The sequence below is a fragment of the Setaria viridis genome, chromosome 9 (assembly GCF_005286985.2).
Source record: "Setaria viridis chromosome 9, Setaria_viridis_v4.0, whole genome shotgun sequence".
In the NCBI taxonomy this organism is placed as follows: domain Eukaryota; kingdom Viridiplantae; phylum Streptophyta; class Magnoliopsida; order Poales; family Poaceae; genus Setaria; species Setaria viridis.
In genome coordinates this window covers 53,232,992-53,251,048 of record NC_048271.2, presented here as the reverse complement: position 1 = coordinate 53,251,048, position 18,057 = coordinate 53,232,992, and the positions used below count along the sequence as shown (strand labels likewise).

Sequence of the window (18,057 nt, the reverse complement as noted above, 5' to 3'; positions counted from 1 at the left end):
GGGAGGTATTTCTTTTTCACTAAAGTTACACGTAGCTAGGATCTTAGGCCCTGTTCGGATTTGGGCGGATTCTCAGAATTCAGAAGCTACAATCTAAGAAGCCTCCAAACGGGGGCAGCTTTTGGGGAAGCCAAAATTCTAGATTTTGAGAACCCTAGAAGTTGCTCATGATTACTTCCATCAGATTTTGCACATGAAATTTACCATTTTGCCCATCTTCCTTCCATGTAATTATTTAATGCTCCCAAGTTGAGCAACAAATAGTAGCGAGGGTATAAAAATCATCTATCCAACAAACAACCATAAAATCAGAACTCAGGGATCCAAACAAAACTATTCAGATTTTACCTAGAATCTAGATTTTGAAAATCCATCTAATCCAATTTTTTTAAAATTTACTAACCGGAAGGCATTTTAAAATCTACTAACCGGACGGCTGCGTGCGTCGATGTGCACATTTCACACTTGGCACTGCCAACCTGAATCGCAAAACCGGAAGGCTGCGTGCGTCGATGTGCACATTTCACACTTGGCACCGCAGAGCAGAGCGCGCGCGCACGATCGATCAGTCTGGATTGATCGGATGCAGCGGGCGTCCTACACTCCTATGCTGGCGGCACGCCGTACGTGCCCCGAGAAGGGAGCCGTCAAATCAACTGGCCGTGACATTTCCTAACAACTCCGCCCAGATCGCAATGTTTTAGGTGAGCCAATCAATGCGCGCGCGCGGCTTGGAAAGGCCAGGCCGGCACGCTGGAGCACGAAAGGCGAAGCCGACGTGAGAGGCCGATCGACCAAGAGGGTACACGCGCGAGGACGGCGGGGTCGTCGCTTGCCCGGCCGGTCGGTTGTTCGATCGTCGATCCAACAAGCCCGGCAACGAGTAGCTTCGGTGGTGGTCAAATAGGACTTGTAGCTAATCGCAGGTGCCCCGGTCGACCCCCATAAGCGAAAGGCGTATATGAGACATCACGTCTGTCGCCACGACCACCTACGGAAAAGCACGATAAATTACAAAGATTGGTTCAACAACTTATCAAATGCTCAATCTAATACAATAACTTGATAGGTGGGTGTGGATTGATCCAACAACTTGTAAAATGTTCAATTTAATACAATAACTTGATAACTTGGCGCATCCGCAGTCAAAATGTTAAAACGAGTAACATGTTTTTAGGAAACTAATGTTATGTCTTCATATTAATTATTTTATACAATAATTTAATTTTGATTAGGAATATTAAATTCCATATTCAGTATTAATAAGTTCACATCTTTGATTTTATGTATTGCTCAGCTAAAAACCTAATATATTAATATGTACTAACAATACCTTTTAGAAATTTAGCATAAATATTTTTAAAGCCTCGTGTAGTTATTTATAAAGGGAAAATAAGCTAAGATAGTGTTTGGTTCGCGCTAAGGTAACGTAAACGCAAAGGGAATCAGATTACAGTGTATTTAGTGGTGGAATGGGTGATTACCCTCTTTGTTTGGTTGCACTCTGGTAACGTAATCAGATTACGGTGTGGGTGTTGTATCTGATTACAGTGGGGGAGGAGGGGTAACAAGCTTGTGTATATATTATTTAGGTAAGGGATTATATTACAGTGTAAATTGATTACAAACCGCCGCAACCAAGCATATATAATGGGATTCGTTACCTTCAGTAATCAGATTACGTTACATTTGAGCCAACCAACCACCACCTAAAAGACAGAGACAAACATGCTTGTATACAAATATTGAATACATAAGCAAAAGCATAGAGGTCCTAGGTCCCTATTTTGCTTAATACGTTTTTTTGTAATGTTGGACTGTAAGTGCACCGATTTGCAAAGTTATTGTACTAAATTAGGTATTTACAACTTGTTGACTAATCCGTACCTACATGTCAACTTATTGTACTAAACTGAGCATTTTACAAGCTAACAAGTTGTTGTATGGAAGGTGCAATTTACTTATAAATAAAAATGCAGTGAATTGCAACAGGCACAGATTCAACATTCATGGTACAGCAGCACTGCATTGTAATCCTTCTCGAAGAAAAAAAAAACGCTGCATTGTAAGCCGGTCACCTTCACGCACACCTTTCTTTAACAACACAGAGCACAACCCTGCTGTGATAATCCCAGAAGGCCATTAACCCTTAATGTTTAACACTGACTGGTTCTGGCGAAAGCTATCCGTCACGCCCTTTTTATCTTGTTTGTTTCACTGGATGATAAACTCCTATAGTCCTATGCATGGACGTGCTGGAATTTTGTATGAAACTTACGCAGCTAAACCTGTTCGGGTCAAAAGTTTTTCTATAAACATAGTAGAGCCTTTGAAAGATTGCACGGAGAGATCTTGATAACGACCCAAATACCATACGCACGTACCTGAATGAAACATGATTTATTGGATCCCCGCAAATGGGTTCCCGTTGGGCGGGGGCAATCGGTCACATCGAAACGATCAAAGCAACCCTGCATGTCGCTGGATCAAATGAAACAGCGGCACATGCATGGATCGATCGGCCTAGCTCTTAGCTCAGCTATTGCATCGGGCCAGAAAAGGGTCAAGCGACCCGCGGCCACCGATCCCACACGTTGGAAGATCCCGCTCTCCCCACCCGGCCAGCTGCACGTACGAGAGCCGGCTGGACGTGCACCGGAGGGGCCAGTGAGCCATGCATGATGCATGGCGAGCAGTAGGGCTAGGGCTCTAGCAGCTAGCCCAGTGGTAGGCTTCATTAGAAATAGTACTCCTACGACGTGGGACGAGGCTGACTCTGGGACCCGCGCCTGCATGTAGACGCACCCACGTACTGGCGCATGGACCCCGCCAATGCATGGAACGATCGAGAGTGGCTGGGCCGTGGCTTTGGTGTGATGGACGACGAGACTCGCTGTACGTGCGTGCCACTACGCCAGAAGCTACGGTAGCTGCGTGGCTTCTCTCTCCTTCCGGCCGTGGTCACGTGAGACGGGTATGGAAGCAGCTGGTGCGCGCCATACCTGTCCGTTCCCTTCACTTTTTCAGTCTGTGATTTTTTTGTTCGGGTGCTGCACGCACGCTGCCGTGGCCCAGCGCAGCTACGTCTCACTGACGTTTTGGCCGAAATCACAATCGGACCTGCATGTCAGTGGGACAAGCTCCTCTCAGAGGAGGCTCATCCGCGCAGCGCTGGGACCTGGCCACCTGGGCGGCTGGGAGCCTGGGACGGGGAAAAAAAATGGAGTGCTCGCGCACCGGAGCGGAGAGCCAGCCAGCCTACGTACTGTACGGTGGGCCCGGTCCAACGGGCGTGCAGTGGACCGGTCAACGGTGAACGGCGTGGGAGCCACACCGCCAATCTCTCAACCCCCCACGGCCCCACCAGAGAGCCTACCCGCGGGCCAGGCCCACGTGCGGCACTCCCACACAGGCCACTGCAGCTGGGAAGCGAGAGCTTGGTGCTTGACCGTGGTTGACCATTCTCGAACGAGAGAGAGGCTCGTGGACCGGGTCTACGGATGTGCAGCAGGGGGTAAGAAGGCTCCCGGCCCAGTGCGAATAGGGGGCCCTGGAACGGTCTTGACCGGGCCGAGCGTGCGGTCGCAAGCGGGTCCACCACCAGCAAGGCCTGCCCGCCCAGGGGGGACCACACCCACCAGCTGCTCTGCGCGCGAGCGTGGAACGTCCCCGACACGTGGGCCTTCCATGTGCCTGCCCGGGTCGTTTCTGTCACTTCGGCATGGGACGCACGAGGGGCGCGGCATCCTGTGCCCCTGCCGCGCCGTGGGCCCTCTCCTCCGCTCGCCAACCCGTGGACTCATGGACCTTGTGCAACCGTGCTCGGTGCACCGCCGCCCAATGGACGGACTCGGGGACTCGAGTCGCGCGGTGTCGCACGCTCCCGTCCCGGGCGCGCGCCAATCAACATGGCGGCGGGTTGATCGAGCGCGTCGGTCGGGGGACGGATGGATCATGGATTCATGGATGGCTCGGGTTCCACGAGTAGAGTCATGGGCGCCTTTCGTCGGAGGTGACAAGTTCATGGCCCGATTTTGGGCGAGTGGTAGCTAGGTGTGCTGTATGTGTGGCTCACGCATCAACTCAGCGCAACAGTGCAGGGAGCACGAGGGGTACAACGATTAGCACTGGTTTTTGCCACGCCCACACACAGTGGAAAACCTATTTGGAACCACGCAAAAAACATCGCCGGCCAGGACCCATATTCATGCACTCATGCTCGCTTGGTTTTGGTGGACTGGTGAGCTCGTCGTCGTCGTCGTATGCACGGCAAAAACATCATGATGAGCTGCAGCTGCTACGTACGACGTGCATAGTTCTGCAAAAGTATACGGCAGCTACGAGAGGCTACGACCTGCCTACATATACATACACGTACGGAACACAGCGCACAGTGCGCGAGGGCACGTGCGTCGTACGCGCGCACGTACATGCCGCAATGTTTGAGATGACGCGACGGTATAAGTTTGGCGTTTGGGTTTGGCCGGCCGCACGTATAGTGGTGGACACTGTTCGTGCTAGTACGTATACTCTGCACTCCACGCGCGGCTACCATTACCAAGCTCTTGTTCACTCGATCTCACAGCCTGCTCGCGTGCATGGCTGTAGCATACATCGACTCGGACACGCCACGCTGGGACTCGAATCCATCGCCATGGTCAAGTCGCGAAGCATCCACCTCCATCGAATCGTCGATCGATCTTGACCAGTCTTCTCTCTTCTCCCCAGCCAAAGGGCCAACACGTACCAGATCGTGGACACTGTTGGAGTATTCCGGTGGCATCATCATCGCCGGCTTGACATGCCAGTACTACAGCCTCACCCTTCTACCCCTCCATCTTGCTGCCGCTTCGTCCAACCAATGAATGCACGCGAGCCTCCGATCCCAGCTGCTACAATTACTGACCTGCAACCACCCCCACGGCCTGCCGTGGCCGTGCGTTCCTTAATTTCCTCTTCTTTGCCTGATGCAGGTCCGGCCAGAGCCCCGATGGTCCACACCGCCGGCGGCCCGGCGCCGAGGAAGAAACAAGAAGGGCAAGGGTCCTTGAATCCTGATCGAGTCCTGACGCACGGGCGCTGCGTGCATGCTGGCTACTCAGCTCGGAGTGGCTCGAATTCATGAGGCTATCGACGACCCATCGCACCATTTAAAGAGAGCAAGAGAGTGAGTTTGAGCAACTGCCCAGGACGGTGCTGCGGCGATGCAACAAAGCTTTATACGAACACATGCAAATCAATGTGCACGCACGCATGCCATTGCCTGCGCCACATCACTACTTGCGTGTGCGCGTGGCGCGTGTCCGTGTCGTCCCAAGCAGGAAGCACGTGCACGTACCGCGCGCACTGTTCGTGAACATGGCGAGAATGTCCGTGCGTACAAAAGGTCCAGGACCCGGGAGGGCCTACGTGGCTACGTGCAATGCACATACACCGTCCGGCCTTTCTTCTTCTTCTTTAATTAACTAATTCACGATGAGATTGATTTCTTTACTCATCAATCCTGGTTTCCTCGCAACAGTAATTATTGTGTCTTCAGCTGCTCATCACATTCACAACGATGCACTGCACTGGCCGGCCTGCTTTACAGGTAGCGCGCACGAGATCTTATCGGAGATCACCTTGTCAGCGGACAGCGGCAGTAGTGAACCGCCGCCTGCACGTCCTCTGGGAAGCAGATACGCATGGCACAGTCCCAGGCTCGCAGGCACGCATCGAGAGCTCGAGACGGAACACATCGCTTCGACGACGGGGACTGGTCACGCACGCGCGCCCTGCCGGTGCCGTGCGGCGACCAGGAGACCCGCGGCGAGGGTGCGCCTGCCTGTACCTGGCGTGCCCGTTCCCGAACTGGGCGCTGGCAGCTTCGGCGACGCACGTCGGCGTCGCTTGCCGTCCTCGTGTAAGTAAGGGTGGCTGTCAGCTAGCCAGCGGTGAATATCGCGAGAGACATGACGTCGCGGCTGCAGCTGCGGCCTGCATGTCTGCGGCCTCAGAGAGGCAGGCAGCCATGGCGGCCCAGCTTGAGTGTCTGCGGCATGCGGGGACTGCGAGCGAAGGGTTGCCGCGTTCAGCGCGCAGCGGCTGCTGTGCCCTGCGTTCCATTCCATTCACGGATCGGGCACGCACGCGTAGCCAGTTGTCATGCGTGTCGATGAGCCGATTCCGGAAAGAACAAGGGCGCCTGAACCGTGAAGCGCAGGTAGCCTGACTTGGCAAGAAGAAAAAATTTCGAGCAGGGGTTATCAGGGATTGGCATCGGATCTCCTTGAAATGAATGTTCTCGTCCGTCGTTTTTTTTCCTGTTCTCTGCTGAAAAAAAAATAGTAGCAGCAGCTAAAGCCAGCAATGAACCACAACTGACTGATTTCCTCAAAAGAAAAACACAACTGGTTGATTCTGGAACAAAGAAACACTTGGGGCCAAAACTTTATTTGGGCCTAGTAGCAGCATGGGCCGCGCGACGTCGCAGGAGGCCCTTGCAGAGGACCAGTAGCAGGCCTTCTACAGAAAGGCCCATTAAAAGCCTGCGGTACCGCATAGGTTTGGGCTTTTCATCTGGCAGGCTGGGCTCAAAACGTGACACCCCGTTCTCTTCCCCATTTTGCTAGTTCAAATCTACTCCTCTCAAAAAAAATTTTTTGCTAGTTCAAATCTACTAAAACCTATCAAAACATAAGTTAAGAATTTTTAACTCTTGTGGAGGAAACATTTGGACCTTAGGGCAGCGAGCCATTGTGTATTGCGTTTAGCCGTTTATGGCGACGTTTGATTCCTCGAGTTAAGTTTAGTCTTTATCCTATTGAATATTTGAAAACTAATTAGGTGGACTAAATATGAGTTAATTATAAAACTAATTGCACAAATGGAGGCTAAACGGCGAGATAAATCTGTTAAGCCTAATTAATCCATCATTAGCAAATGGTTACTGTAGTAGCACATTGTTAAACTTAATTAGTTCATGATTTGATAATGTGCTGCTACAGTAACCATTTGCTAATGATGGATTAATCAGGCTTAACAGATTCGTCTCGTCGTTTAGCCTCCATCTGTGTAATGGATTTTGTAAATAGTCTACGTTTAATACTTCTAATTAATGGATTTTATAAATAATCTACGTTTAATACTTTTAATTAGTATCTAAATATTCGATGTGATATGAGAGGTACTAAAAATAAATATAAATAAGTAACTGTAACCGAACGCCCCTGGGGAAGGCATCGCACGACTTCGTGAATCATGATGACTCGTGACCGTCCGGAGAGAGGCGCAGCGGATTTCATGCAGCCATCAGGCGAGCACACCTGCACCCGTTTTGTCTTTTCTATGGTCTGACTGCCCTTGGCCTTATCTTCTTTGTTCAATGTTAGAAAACTTTTGTCTTTACGTGTTCAACGCGACAATGTTGCCAGCACATCGTCATGGTATTTTTTGTGCCATCATGGTTCATGCTGCTAATTAGAATTAGACACATTTCTGTCACAGCCCTTGATACAACAGCAATTGCAACCGTACCCTCTCAGAACCATTTTACTCGAATTTGCAGTGATGGACCATTTGGGAGCGTGTAGCAATAGAAATCAATAAAAATTTCAAGTGAAAACTTATTGCAGGAGTCGGGGAATTTCATACCTTGATGCCGCCATGACAAATTGACAATATTGACGACTTACGCCATAGTCTAAACGTACGTAAAGAAACTAGAAGTCGAATGTGTTTCTAATCAAATAACATAAGTAAATATAAATATATTACGGATCCAAATATATTACCACAAATTTCTGCAAGATTCAACATGTACCGAACCCTCATTTCAAAGCTGAAGACAAGCTACTGTTGTAAATTAAAAGGTGGATCTATCTAAACTGAAGAACTGCGGGGGGCAATCTACAAAAGTGCCGATTTGCGTTCAGTCCAAGCAGTTCATAAGAAACGCAGGCCCCTTGTATCAGATTCCAGGCTTTCGGGAGGATTCGAGAAAGACGAAGGCAGGCAAAGAGCAAGCGATACCGCACACAAACTTCCGATATGGAGGACCAGTTCCAGGTACCGCGAGCTCTCTGTTCGAATCCTTTTCCACGTTCTTGTTCCTGAACTGAGACGTTGATGAATTTGGCGTCAGGAAATATGTATTCTGTTCCGCTCATGTTTCCTCAGGGTTTTTGTCGATTCGATTGCCCCGGTTCGTGATTTGGTTGGTAATAGCAGAAAAACGCCTGTTTTAATCGAAGCCCGGATAGATGGGACTTGGAATTCCTCCCAAATTATTCGAGGTGGTTTCTAACTTTCTATAGAGTTGGGGATGGAGAGACTATCCATGTGAAATTAGGTTTGGATTTGATATATCCATTTCGGTTAACTTCTTCGCTGATTAGGGCTTTGAGGCATGCTAAAGTGGGATCTTGGAATAAGATTAGCCTGGACACGATGTTCACACAGTCTGACTGTCTGAGTAATCGTAAAGCAACCCTAAACTTTAATATATAGAAGTTGCAGTAGTATCCTAGTAAATTAAACGGTTGGAGTTATTAAGATCGTGACAAGTTGTAATTTGTCCACCAGACAAAGCTTTGCACTGTCATCATCATACCGACACAAGTCCTATTTCAGGTACTTCAGTAGCATCTCCCATTTCTTCGGTAGAGTAAAGAGCCCCCTCAAGTGTGTTGTTGGCCCCTCAAGTCTTATAGTATAACTTAAAAGTAGTAGCTGGGTGCTGGTTCTATTTTTTTTTCCTTTTTGCATCCAGTTGTAGAACTACATTTGCTGGGTCCAATTCGTACTAGGTTTGTCAAGATCATAACCATAAATAATGGACATCAATCCTAAAAGCTTAATGTCCTCTGACCTCACCTCTTGAGCAATAAGTTTTAGTGGGGTCTTTCTTGAACCTGTGAGAATATGAGATGACCATTTGGGTTTTAGCATACAGCGACTGTTAAGTTAAATTAGTAGAGTACCTGTGGTACCGTGCATTGATGATGGTTAGTTCGTGTTGTCACTATGGTGCATATCATATTTTTCTTTTATAATTCATCTATTTATGCATTGATTTGAATTATGGTGCAAACACAAAGCCAGAAAGATAGTACGGTGATTGGATATTGCTACATCATGGCTCTTTTTAGTTTTTACTTCTACTTGTTGCACAACTTGTTGTTGAGTCCGATGCAGAATAAGTTAGTACAGATCGTAGAAATTAATCACTGATATTAATCCTAAGAGCTTATGGTCCTAAGGACCTGCCTTGGTTGAACACTGTAAATTTTTAGTCTTGAGCAATGCAACATGCACAGTTCAATATATTCTTTAAACTCCTGAGAATGTTAGACACCATACGAGTCTTAGCACACAGTATGAACTGCATTAGGTGTTTGGTTAATTCATAATTGCATTAAGCTTGCCAAAGCCTCATATTTGCTTATATACACAAGTCACAATTCTGCACTGGTTATGAATTATGATTCATATATTTTGTAACATGGCGATTGGGTAATCTAGGTCATGGTTCCTTTCTCCGAACATGCTTGTGCTTGTCAGAATGCATCCTAACTATGTGATCTTGTTTTAATGGTTATTATCAACATAGGATGGCAAGGAGGAGGTCATCCAAGCTTGGTACATGGATGAGAGTGAAGAGGACCAGAGGCTTCCACATCATCGTGAGCCCAAAGAGTTCATCCCTCTTGACAAACTCTCAGGTTTGTGCATGTCCTGCTCTAATCTTGAATCCATATGATAGACTTATTGATGCTGAAATGTTACCATCTTGGACCCCCAGAGCTAGGAATATTAAGCTGGCGTCTAAATGCTGATGACTGGGAGAATGATGAAAACCTCAAGCAAATTCGTGAAGCCAGGGGTTACTCTTACGTGGTTCGCCAATAAGTTTTTCTCTGGCTACTTATTTTGTTAGATTCTATCTAGAGTGGCAAGGTCAATACCTATTCAAACTAGTATGATAAACATTTTCCTTATGCAGGACATTTGTGATGTGTGTCCAGAGAAGTTGCCAAACTATGAGGCTAAGATAAAGAATTTCTTTGAAGAACACTTGCATACTGATGAAGAGATACGCTATTGTCTTGAGGGTAGCGGTAGGTGCCTTTTGTTTGCATTTAGAGCAGTAACAATCAAGATATTTCCTTTTTATCTAATTGACATACACAACTGCTTCTCTTATGTGTTTTAAAGGCTACTTTGACGTGAGGGACCAAAATGATCAGTGGATCCGCATAGCAGTGAAGAAAGGAGGCATGATTGTTCTGCCTGCAGGAATGTATCACCGCTTTACATTGGATACGGACAACTACATCAAGGTATCTTTGACTTGTTTCCCTGTTCCCACTACGGGTTTTTGTCTTCTTAATCTGGTGTTGTCTAAATTGATTAAACAATGATGTTTCTGCATGTAGCTATATATGTTATTCACTCTTGAAGTATTCACTAGGCTACGATTATTTTAAGTGGAAGAAAACGCCTATGTAATTCCAGAGGGCCAATTTTGTTGTTTATGATATGAATTATGTGTTATGCCACTCCTGCAAATTTCCTGATCACATCTTAAATCTTCCATAATAAGCTATATAGAATAACGAACATTAGTGAATCAAGGTGTTGAATGGGATTTTTCTTATTATGTTTGTGGCTTGTGCAGGCAATGCGTCTCTTTGTTGGAGAGCCTGTTTGGACGCCATACAATCGCCCCCATGACCATCTCCCGGCTAGGTACCTATGTCTGAACTCTGAAAATTTAGCATTATTATGTTCCATACGTTCTTTCTTGGATTCTCGTTTCCCCTTTCATCGCCCACTTTATCCTCTGTTCGCCTTGACTTAATGAAACTTTCTCATGATTTCAGGAAGGAGTATGTCGATAGAATCATCAACCGAGGTGGAAACCAAGCTGTTGAAGCTCGTTGAATGTGCACTAGCATATCGGCATGTTTGCTATCGAGTCTGCTTGTTGTGCTACACCTTACAAGTGTTGCCGAATAAGATGTGCTACCGCAATCTGCTCATACCACAATCATGCTCGTGTGCCATTCAGTAGTTTGCACAAAACCTGCTTCAAATCTTTCGTAGATATTTTGTAAAATGGTATGAATGATGTGGTCTTTGATGAATGATGAAGATTCAAACCCTCTGCTCGTCTCAAATCTGTGAAAAGCTTGCGCGCAATGATTGGCTTGCCGAAAGGGATGCTTGAAAGTTCCTCATACCAACTCTCAGCCTGATTGACTGGCGTGGTTCAATTGCTTTGCTGTCCAACATTTTTTTTGTCTGCACCCGGTCAAGAGGAGTAACTCAAGTCCTTCTCAGAGTAGCACGACCAGATCTTCGTAATGATGTAGTCACAGTACAGTCCTACTGCTGATTAACGAAAAGTTCGCGCAGAGTGAAATGAGTGATGGAACTGGCTGGCTCCTGGAATGATTACCAGGTTCGTCCTAGGTCTCTTCCAGCCGAGAAAGTGTGTGCTCATGAAGATGAACACGTTTTACGGCTGCCGTCTAGTCGCTTTGCGAGCATTGGTCGGCAGAGATGATCACCTGCGAAGAACACTTGTGATGCCGGTGAATTACTTATGTGTGCGACTACATTGCCACACAAAATCTTCAAATTTCCTGAGCATGCCAAATTTTTCGACTAAAAACTAGGAGAATGGATCATGAGATGATCAACTGATCATGATTGCTGCTCACAGGTACGTACTACCAAACATCTTCAGATACATTTCGTAGTGGCGACAACTGACATGTGAGTAGGGTGATGAGGAACACTTTTCGCGAGGCCAAAAAGATCTCAAAAGTTTGTGGGGGAAGAAAAAAAAACTCGGAGAAGAAAAAAGGGACGTCCCTTTCGCGGCGAACGCGGCGTATCTCGCCGGCGGATCGGCGCGGCAAGTTGCAGCCAATCACGAGCTCGGCAGCCAATCACGCGCAGTGCCTACAGGCGAGGCGATCAGGAAAAATGGCCACGAGTTGTCGCCGTCGTCGTCCTCCTGTCGGCGGTCGATTCTGGGGAGGTGGATCTCGCCACTTGCGCCGGGCGCGCCAACCTCAGCTACACCCCGCGACGTCCAGAACCTTCCGAGCTCCACCCCGCCACGAACGCGCCCCGCGGTCTAGAACGTTCCATTCCCCTCCTGACCAGTCGCGTACAAAGGTCAAGCTGGTATTTATCGCCGCCGCACCGCCACTCTCGTAGCACAGAGGCCTTCTCTTCCCGTGCGCGCCGCGCCACGCCACGCCACGCCACGCCACGAGTGGCTCAGAGCACTATAGCACGAGCGACGACTGTTAATTCTTGGTTCTCGGGATCGCCAGCGCTGGATTCGACGATCGCAGCGGAATTCGCCTGGGGATCGTTGCTTGGCTGCGGCTCATCCGGGGGCAGAAAAGGCTCGGCGTCTGGGTTGGTTCGTGGGTGGCGGTGGCACGATGGACCACCCACTGCTGCCGGGGATGGTGACGGTGAAGGAGGAGTGGCCGCCGGGCTCACCGCCGCCGGAGGAGGAGGTGGAGGACATGGACGCGGAGGGGGCGCCGCGGCCGATGGAGGGGCTGCACGAGGTTGGGCCGCCGCCGTTCCTGACCAAGACGTTCGACCTGGTGGCGGACCCGGCCACCGACCAGGTCGTCTCGTGGGGGCGCGCCGGCAACAGCTTCGTCGTGTGGGATCCTCACGTGTTCGCCGCCGTGCTGCTCCCCAGGTTCTTCAAGCACAACAACTTCTCCAGCTTCGTCCGCCAGCTCAACACCTATGTGAGTCTCCTGTCCTGGCTTGCCAATTTAGTTTCTCTTGGGTGTGTTCACTTGCTCTCGAGTAGTGTGCATTTGTGCTTGTGAGGTGATGTTTTTTGCAGTAAGTTCCTTGCATTGTGGAGTGCAGTAGCATGAGTGATCAATCGAGTCGAGTCTACTACTAAACATTGCGATCTGTGTCAATATACAGTATGAATTTCCTGAGCAAGATCACATTTCCTGGTGATGTAATTTTTTTTTTGAAATGGTGGTGACGTTAGATGAATTTTCTGCACAATCTGGATTTCTAGTTGAACTGATGGAATCGTTTGCCAATATCCGTAATTTTGTAGTGACAAATGTGGCGTATAAAACCGAAAAGAATGATTCAGACGCACAGGATGATGACGGGAGATGGCAGAACCTGCATGCATCTCCATGGCAAGCTGTTAAATTTCTGACACGTTCTTTGTTCAACTTGTTACTGCGTAGCTAGATGGATCAAGACATCGGATGACGCTACAAGAAAGAAACTATGTGAAACCTACAGTTTTACATACTTTGTGAAACATACAGATAATCTGCCTTCTTCGTTCACCTTTCACCTCCATCTGCGCTTTTTTTCTGGACAACTTTGAACTAACTATATATTGCTCTGTTCGTTGTCTTGCGATCACTGCAGGGTTTCAGAAAGATCGATCCGGACAGATGGGAGTTCGCGAACGAAGGTTTCCTGAGGGGGCAGAGGCAGCTCCTGAGGCTGATCAAGCGGCGGCGGCCGCCGTCCTACCTCCCCGGATCACAGCAGCAGCAGCAGCAGCAGGCGGCCCAGCTGGGGACATGCCTGGAGGTGGGCCAGTTCGGCGGCCTGGACGAGGAGATCGACCGGCTCAAGCGCGACAAGAACATCCTGCTGGCGGAGGTGGTGAAGCTGCGGCAGGAGCAGCAGAGCACGCGGGCGGACATGGCGGCCATGGAGGCGCGGCTGCAGCACGCGGAGCACAAGCAGGTGCAGATGATGGGGTTCCTGGCGCGGGCGATGCAGAGCCCGGACTTCTTCCAGCAGCTGCTCCAGCACCAGGACCGGAGGAAGGAGCTCGAGGACGCCGTCTCGAGGAAGCGGCGGCGGCCCATCGACGCCGCGCCGTCGCTCGCCGGTGGCGAGGCCAGTGGGTGCCCGCGTCATCAGGACGAGCTGCTGTTCCGGCCGGGCGGGTTCGAGGTGCTGGGGAGCGGCGAGCCGGGGACCTCGGAGCTGGAGAACCTGGCGCTCAACATCCAGGGCCTCGGGAAGCGGAAGCAGGACGAGAAGGAGGCCCAGGGCGGTTTGGCGGCGGAGCTGACCGACGACTTCTGGGAGGAGCTGCTGAGCGAAGGGATGAGGGGCGGGGATGCCGGGACGGCGGTGCCGCCGGTGCCGACGGAGATGGAGAGGAGGCAACGGCCGCCGGGCCGGTACGTGGACGCGCTGGCGCAGAGGATTAGCTCCATGAGCAATAGCACCGCGAAGTAGGCAGAGGCGGCGGGCGGCGCTCGCGTCGTGGCCGTAGTTCGTGAATCAAATTGACCCTCCGATTCGTCGAGAGCCAACGTTAGTGGCAGCTCCATTGCTGTGGCAGTGTTCTTGCACACTGTACGTACAGTGCCGTGCTGTAGGCTTGTAGCGATGGATGGCCGGCGGCGTAGTATTTCGGAGTCGCCGGATCCTTGGTTGTAGTAGTGCATATATGAGCCACGATTCTTAATTGTGATCATTAGTTGCATTCTTTTAGCTCTCGTTGCATCTGTCTGGAACTCTTCATGCATCGGTGGTGATCTCTGGTTTGGGTTTGTAAGTTTGTGACTTTCTTGGTGCTCGTGAGCTCGTCCTGTTCTCTGCAATCCGTCGGTGTCCGTAGCTGATAGCCGGCGCCGGCGTCATGAAGGCAGGGATTGCGCGTGGAGCACCCCAACGGACGCCTCTGCCGAACGGTTGGTTGGTTCCAAAAGAGCCGCCGGGTCGCCCCACCCCGATGACGCAGGCTAGGCAAAGGGACCAAGATGTTTCTGTCGTCGGCTTATTGGGCCGTGCGACGTGAGGAGTTTCTTCTGTGGGCTGTCGTCGGCTTATCGAGCCGTTCGATTACATAGGGCTGTAGTCTCCTTGTGGCCCACAGCACGGCACGGCCTGGTCCGGGTGGACTGGGCCGTGGCGCTCGGCGCAAGCTGGATTACACACTGTTAACGGCCCACGTGTGGTACCGGCAGGCGAAAGCGACTCGATCGGGCTTAGACATGATGATTCCCCTAAAAAAACAGAGAGAAAAACATGATGATCGGCGCTTGCATTAGCTGCAGTGCAATGATATATTTATGGTGGGGGAGAGAACGTGGTATCAACATTTTCAGTGCCCTACAATATTTTAAATATACTACTTTAATTTTTTTATTGTAATATTACGATAAAGTATTGAACTAGACCACTTGATTTAGGTTTGAGAAAACGTTGAATCTAGTTTAAAAATGTTAAATCTACCACCCTTATTTTTACTGGACCGTGTTTAGAGCTTGTTTTGATCATCTTATGTCTTAAAATTACGTACTTCAACCAACATTCATAGATCATAAGGTATATAGGCATAGCAACTCCTTCCTTAACCAGCTACCAGAAGCTACACATAGGAGCTCTTATGATACCGTTTATGTGAATACAGGGGCATATCTAACATGGGGCCATGTATAGATGAAGAGGAGGAAGAAGACTAGTTTTCCACCGCTGTCTCATGACTAAGTGTTATCTCAACTTAGTGGTAATGGATCATGACCCTCGTGCTTTCTTTACCATCCAACTCAACGCTATCTATTTTTAGCTCAAAATCGTATAGTATATGACCTGATCATTATTAAGCACGATATTTAAATTTGTTAGTCTAAATTACAGAGCTTTTACCACACTTTTCATCCGACCGTTGATTCTCTTAGCTATCCCTAGTTCATTCAACGTTATTTTCGAAAATGAAATCTTATCCATGCTGGACATGCTTTGAGCCCCTGCCAATCGAAGCACAACACAAGTCGACGCGCTCGATGGCCGGAGTGATGGTAGCCGCTGGGAAGAGCGACACGCGTACCTCGGGCGCACGCGAACTTCACGCCTAAAGAGCTAAGCAGAATGAGCTCCACATTTAGGTATGGAGATGCATGCTCGAAAGGGCCTCCTCAAGTGCAGTGCAGGCTTGTCTTTTCGGGAGCCCCACCATAGCATAGCTTGCATTGGTTAATCAAAGGGAAGAAAAGCTCAGGCATGCCAAGTTCTACTTTCCTTGCATCTTCCTTGTCCATCGGGACCACGTACTGCACTCATCTCTCCCCTCGCCTTTGCATTATTCTTCTTCCCCTGCGCATCAGCTTTTGGAGATAGTACAAACAAACAAAAGATTACACCGAAAAGGACTCCATAAAAAGTCCTACATAATCTCCAACAGCCCCCACACCATCAAGCCGCACGCCAATGCTAATTGCTAATCTCTCTCTCTCTCTCTCTCTCTCTCTCTCTCTCTCTCTCTCTCTCTCTCTCTCTCTCTCTCCCTCCCTCCCTCCCTCCCTCCCTCCTAAGTATGGCCGGGAGGTGAGAGGGGCACGGTGAGGTGTGCTTCAGTCAGTTTAGTCTGTGCAGCACAAGAAGATGAAGCTGCCAGCATGATCTGAAAGCGGACGCGTTCTTCGTGATCATGTCTGGGCAAGGACAGCACGGGAAATAGGCGAGGCGACCAGATCATCTAGCAGTTTCATTCTCTTGTGGCAGCACACACCTATACTTGTGCTGAAACCCTAGAGTTAGGCAACGTGTATCTTCTTCCACGCAGCGAGATCTACACCAACGACGGTAAGTCCAAGCTAAAGCCAAGGATTCACGCATACATGTAAGTTCTGTCCTACCAATTGATACGCAGCTTTTAATTTGCTCCTTGATGGAACAGCAGGTAGGGTTTTCAGGTGAAGAAGCCTTGCATCTGCATGTAGATGACAATTGATCTCGATGCATGTTCCTAGCTTCCAGCGTTATTAATTCTTGGCCAATTCGTTTCTGCAAGAGTTGCGTCTACGATGTTACCTTTGTAATTTTGTAGTACCGAATTAATAACTGCAGTAGTTTCTTTAAGGCATTTGGATCCAGGATAATGGCATGTTTCATCATTTTGAAATTACAAGTAACAGACACTCTGAAGAAACTGTAGATCATCTATTCATCTTCTGCTAGATCAAGCTACGATCAAAGTAGGATATGATCAAGGTATTATGAATACATAGTGGGAACACCATCTGACCAAACTGCAATCTTGCTACATCAATATGTAATGTATGCCCCCACAACCTAACAACATCTATATGTGGCTTAATCTCAAAATGGAAAATAACACTAGTTTTCAGGGCAACTATGAGTCACAAAAATAGAGTTACCGAACAGATCTATTTCAACAGTTGCATTTGATTAATTTAAATGTTGTAGCAAATCACCCACTGTCAGTAAACTCATTTGATAAACCATGATTATTCTGAATATCTGATGCAGTTCCTCTTATGTTAAGTCAATATCTGACACTACACGATGCTAGTATATACAGTATCACTGAGCATGGACCTGGCAGTACTTGAAGTTCCATCTAGAAAGGACACGTGCATTAATTTACACGAAGTTTGAATCAACATGATAGTCTCCGGGATATTTTTGCCCTCCAAATAATTCCAAGGATATTGAATTCTGGCACACAATTTAGAGTACAGCAAAGTTTTGCTCTCGCTTTTACAGATCTGTCTTCTACTTAACATTTGTCAGATTGCTCACCATTTATATGCCTATCAAGTCTCAATAATGTATTTCCTTGTTCAACCTATGAGTTAACAGGGATTGTTTTCATCATGAATATACTACCATTTTGCTTTCTAAATCAACTTGTGATATATACATACACATCCCGGTCTGCGACTGAATGTCTGAATATTCTTATCTGCATATCATACTGCATCAGGAATTCAGAACACAAGGTGTCTGAAATTTATGCATATAAGCGCAACTTCTTACAGCTCACCGCTCAGGCGTCAGCCGCCCTCACTGCGTGACCGAGCCCGTTTGCTCCCTCTCTGTTGTAATCCTCCATGGACCAGCCTAATCGAAAACATTTTGGTTTGGAACGTTCGCGGGTTGAATGCTCGCTGCCGTAGAGACGCACTGCGAACGATGGTAGGAGACGCAAACATAACAGTGGAGTGTCTCCAAGAGACCAAGCTGCAAGACCTCTCGCGTTTTCTTGTCTGCGAGATGCTTGGCCAG

General features: G+C 48.5%; 2 protein-coding genes and 1 long non-coding RNA gene across 4 annotated transcripts; all 3 read left to right on the top strand.

The window, feature by feature from the left end:
• Window positions 1-7,886: 7,886 nt before the first annotated feature.
• Window positions 7,887-11,144, top strand: LOC117839236 (probable inactive acireductone dioxygenase 2). The gene is made up of 7 exons (XM_034719520.2): window positions 7,887-8,046; window positions 9,590-9,701; window positions 9,782-9,876; window positions 9,983-10,097; window positions 10,195-10,319; window positions 10,658-10,728; window positions 10,863-11,144. The coding sequence occupies exons 1-7, from the start codon at window positions 8,029-8,031 to the stop codon at window positions 10,921-10,923; spliced, it is 597 nt and encodes a 198-aa protein (XP_034575411.1). The 5' UTR covers window positions 7,887-8,028; the 3' UTR covers window positions 10,924-11,144.
• A 676-nt stretch (window positions 11,145-11,820) lies between these two features.
• LOC117839235 (heat stress transcription factor A-2d) lies at window positions 11,821-14,522 on the top strand. The gene is made up of 2 exons (XM_034719519.2): window positions 11,821-12,767; window positions 13,429-14,522. The coding sequence occupies exons 1-2, from the start codon at window positions 12,444-12,446 to the stop codon at window positions 14,257-14,259; spliced, it is 1,155 nt and encodes a 384-aa protein (XP_034575410.1). The 5' UTR covers window positions 11,821-12,443; the 3' UTR covers window positions 14,260-14,522.
• A 1,740-nt stretch (window positions 14,523-16,262) lies between these two features.
• Window positions 16,263-17,674, top strand: LOC117836867 (uncharacterized). 2 transcript variants are annotated; one of them, XR_004636193.2, is made up of 2 exons: window positions 16,263-16,611; window positions 16,709-17,674. It is a non-coding gene; the product is annotated as an uncharacterized lncRNA (long non-coding RNA). The 2 variants fall into 2 exon arrangements; XR_004636194.2 differs by having other exon boundaries at window positions 16,706-17,674.
• Window positions 17,675-18,057: the final 383 nt, after the last annotated feature.